The sequence below is a fragment of the Taudactylus pleione genome, unplaced genomic scaffold (genome assembly GCF_031769625.1).
Source record: "Taudactylus pleione unplaced genomic scaffold, aTauple2 ptg000201l, whole genome shotgun sequence".
Lineage (NCBI taxonomy): Eukaryota > Metazoa > Chordata > Amphibia > Anura > Myobatrachidae > Taudactylus > Taudactylus pleione.
The window spans coordinates 39,700,137-39,704,719 of record NW_028284603.1 but is presented as its reverse complement, the minus strand read 5'-3'; the positions used below and the strand labels follow the sequence as shown (position 1 = coordinate 39,704,719).

Here is a 4,583-nt window from a genome sequence, read left to right as displayed (position 1 = left end):
AATTATACTTACTTTGTGGCCCTGGTGTGGGAGAAAAATGAGTGAGCAGCCAGGGCGTGCAAGGGTAACCACTGTCTCCTGTGAAAGAACAAAAACAAACATCAGGACCATTGTGTTACAAGCTTTGCAGTGGTTGCAACGGAAGGTGTCAATTTACCCAGAATCCACGCATCACCAGCTTGTAGGTTGTCTAATTTGTGCCAAATCCCTGATTGCCGGATGACGAAGGAATCATGTGCACTCCCGGGGAATTTGGCATTCAGGGACAGGATCTGGAGGGAGGCATCACATACCACCATTACATTCAGTGAATGAAAGTGTTTGCGGTTCCTAAAAATAGCCTCCAGCCTTGCTGGAGGCTGAAGTGGTATGTGAGTGCCATCCACAACCCCTATGATGTGTGGGAAGCCAGCTATTTGGTAAAAATTGGCCTTCGCCACACTAAGGGAACCCATATCCACTGGCATTTTAATAAAATGATGGAGGTGTTTAAAAAGGGCCTCCATCACTGCCCTCAGGATCCTTGAAAAGGAGGATTGGGAGATTCCGGCAACTATTCCCACCGTGGTTTGAAAGGATCCTGAGGCACAGAAATGTAACACCGACATTAATTGCGTAAGTGGTGGTATTGCTGTAGGACTGTTAATTTGCCGTTCAAGATCACACTCTATTAATGAGAGAGTGTCTAGGATGATTTGTGGAGGAAGACTGTATCGTCTTAATACCTCATCATCTGGCATTCCAAAAAGGGTGACACGTGTTCTATATATCTGGGGCTTGCACGCCTACGAGGCCTACGCCTGGGACGAAGTTGAGGTTGGTCGGGTTCTGGAACCATGGCCAAGATAATACGACCAACATCAACCTGAAATGGTAAGCCAGGTAGTTATTGTTTTAGACAAATGTGTAAAGAAAAATATACTTATCTTTTGAAAGAAATCCAAAGATGCTTACAGGCCGGGGTCTTGTCATGAGTAGAACAACCTACATTTCAAAAGTAGAAAATATATTTAATTATTATTGCCCAAACTTGGATTGTAAACACATTTTTTAGGGTTAAAAAAAGAGAAGGGAGCACACATTAGTTGGGAAAATCGCACGCTACATTTAGTGGTAAACCATGATTTTACACTGAAATAATAAAAACATTAGTGCGCTAAATAGTACGCCTTTTTGACAGTTAAAGCAAGACACATGAGTTCGCAATATATTACGCTACTTTTACAGTTCAATAACGAGACATTAGTGCGCAAAATAGTACGCTCATTTTACAAAAAAAAAAAACTCAAACATTTCGCAAAAGAGTACGCTATATTTAGTGGAAAGACATGATTGGTCCTAGAAAAAAAAAAAAATACTTAGCGAAACATATGCGAAGACCAACAAATCGAAATTGTAAGTTTATGAAACTAAAAACACTTACCAAAAACCGACAAATAACCCAAAGTCCAAAAACGTCAATAGGGGCAAGCCCAAAATAACTGTAAAAAATAAATACGTACTAACATTTTTTAACTATTTCCTATTATTGTTTACGGTGGTTTTTAAAAAGACTTACTCAAAAACAACAGCAAAACAATTAAAATAAAGCATACAGAAAAAAAATAAGAAAAGCAAAAAAAACTAGCACATTCCAAAACTCCAAAATCCGCCAACAAACAACTCCTACGTCAACCCTCCAACATTCATCACCCGCCACCTCGACTCGAGTCACACCAAGCCATAAATAGTCTTTATTACGGACGGACAATAGGAGCGCACAATCAATGATGCGGCCGAATAATGCTGACGCATGTATAAAAACGTTACTGAAAACCCCAATCGGTCTGCTGTAAGTGAGACCTGAAAGTAAAAAATGGCTACAGAGCAGCAAAGCACTGGCCAAGAGGCGCCAGGTAAGTATTTTTCTTTTTGGGCCTAAAGGATTATGTGGAACCAACATTTTAGGTACATTTTACATTATAAATTTTATTTACAATTTACAAAAAGGTGTTGAGGATGTAATGGAAGAGGCTACTGGTCCTAGTAGGACCACTAAACAAAGTAAAAAAAAAAGGCAGACACAATTCACAAGAAAGGAGATGGAAGTTTTGGTCCAAATGTGTGTTGACACCCTGCCCCAGGCCCCAAGGAATATGGGTGCAAGCCAGAAATGGAAAATGTGGGATGACATAGCCAGTGCTGTCAATAGGGTGGGTGAGTTTGAATGTGCAACCCGGGAGGTCAAACGCCGGTTCGTACAAACTACATTTTATTTAAAAGTGTTTACAGGTCCAAATACTGCAGGAATAATGGCAAATTTTTAACCCACAGATGAAGCAACTTCAAATATCGGCTGAAGCAAAAACTGGCTGATAGGGCTCGGCATGCAGGGGGGACAGGTGGGGGTCCCACCCCTGTGTCACTGGAGCTGAACGATTTGGAGGAGCAGGCCCAGGGGTGTGTGCAGGATAAGGAGGTGTTTGGCGTGTCGAACATGGATACCGACATGCCAGACTTTGCGGCTCCTCGTGTTGCCTCAGGTAAATGTAGTAATGTTAATAACTCAGAAATGTGTTTGGGACAATATCTAGATTATAATGTTACTCTTTTCTCTTATTTTTCACAGAGACACAGGCGGATGAGTCTGCTCCAGAGGGGAGCTTTGGCCGCAGAACTGCTGGCTCTGCAGGGGAGGAACCAGTAGATCCGGCTGGGGACCCTATGGAAGACAGTCCAGGGCAATCCCCCTCGCAGGCAGTGGCCCTCCTCACTGAGCTCAACCTTAAAACAGATCAGCACACTGAGATTCTGGTGAGGCTGGACGCCACTCTGCTATGGGTGGTGGAGGCCCTGGAGCAAAGTGCTGCGGCCAATGTGACCATTGCTCAGGCCCTAGCGGAAAATACTGGGGCCAACGTCCGTATTGCAAATGCCCTGGAGCAGCTCGTTCGCCATCAGATGTTGGAGCCGGCCTCCCTTCCTGCCGGAACATCAGGACCCTCCACCTCTGGCACAACAACAGCCATCCCTCCAAATGTGCCTAGTCCAGAGGCCCCAACATCTGCCTCTGGCCAGGCCAGCCGTAGTACCTCCCGGACCCGTTCAGGCTCCCTCCCTACCCCGGCCAAACGGGCCAAAAGGCAATGACAGCACTGGCTAATTTTCCCACATTCCTTATCTGTGTTTGCCCCATATTCCTTAATGGCCAAAACCTCCCTCTCCTTTCTTGTGAATTGTTTTTCAATTTTGTTTGTTTGATAGTGGTTTAAAAAAGCCCCTTTTTTTTGTCTACGCATTTCTAAAAACATTTCTTTTTTTATTTTAAGTTATCCATATTTTAATTTGAGAAAAAAAAAAAACCCAAAAAATGTGTTAACAAAATTAAAAAATTTTGAAAATATGAACAATTGTATTGTTAATTTATTCAAAAATGGTTAAAAGGTAATCCCACACACAAAATTACAAACAATACAACGGAAATGTAAACTTTTTTTTGGAAAAAAAACCAAAGGGTTAAAAACCATTTAAGAGTTTAAATTAACACTTAGCAAAAAAACAAAAGGACGCTTGTTTTCTTGGCCCCTAAAAAAAGCAGAAAAATCACAAACAGGACTACAATATTGTTGGCCGAAAAAAAGTAATAAACTAATTTTGGAAAAACACGCAAATTTAAAATACATTTTTAAACTAATTGATTGTCTAACCCAGAAATTATCAGCTGAGTAGTTCAACTGCGTACGTTTCTTTGCTACTAAAAAAAGGCTATTTTCTTAACACCTTACAAGCATTTTTGCAATTCAAAACTGATTGTTTTTGAGCGCTCAATTGATAAATCGGGAAACCATCGATGAGCCACGGGAGGAACGAAGAGACCATCGTCATTGCGGTAGAGAATACCAGAGCACAAGTTGAGCGTGCAGTTTGACTGGAAAGTTGATCAGACAGTGACGTAACACTTGTTCCGTTCACATTGGCCGTTCGCATCAGATAATGTATGTACGCCCAAAAAATGCCTCGCCACGCCTGCGTTTTCCCATCTCCACCCCTGTCACCGCCCCAAAACGGACAGTTCTGTCAATCACATTTGATATGTCACTTCCTGTTCGCTATTCGAAGAACGACTGGAAAAATGATCGCAAACAGCCGTACGCACATGCGCACTGTTACACCGACGCATGCGTGGTTTTACAACATCGGACCGCTACGAGCGGCTCTGAATGAGGGCCTCTGTCCTCTGTTCCCTATCACTCTTTCAATGTCAAGGTTTTTTTTGTCTCTTAAATTCTCTCTTTAATTCTTTATCACCCCCTCTCTATCTTTTGTGTCCAATATACGTCTTTTAGTGCCCCCTATATCTATCACTGGGCCTGATTCACTACCGTAAGCAATTGCAAATACGCATGCAATCTGCCGATTGTTTCGCACTGCGTATGTGTACGGATCACGTGCGCATTGTGGCCGCTGCGATGGGGACTGCAATCACAGTGGCTTCGCAAACCCACCACAGAGTTATTTCCAGTGCCATTTGTGGGTGGTGGCGGGGGGAGTTGGTCAGGGAAACACAGGCATGCCACTGCGTTCGCAGGCTGTTTCAGGGGCAT

At 42.9% G+C, this 4,583-nt stretch overlaps 1 protein-coding gene across 1 annotated transcript; it reads left to right on the top strand.

Annotated features, from left to right (window-relative positions):
• Positions 1-528: 528 nt before the first annotated feature.
• On the top strand, positions 529-3,336 carry LOC148518317 (uncharacterized). The gene is made up of 2 exons (XM_088477333.1): positions 529-2,522; positions 2,609-3,336. The coding sequence occupies exons 1-2, from the start codon at positions 2,477-2,479 to the stop codon at positions 3,127-3,129; spliced, it is 567 nt and encodes a 188-aa protein (XP_088333459.1). The 5' UTR covers positions 529-2,476; the 3' UTR covers positions 3,130-3,336.
• The last annotated feature ends 1,247 nt before the right edge of the window (positions 3,337-4,583 follow it).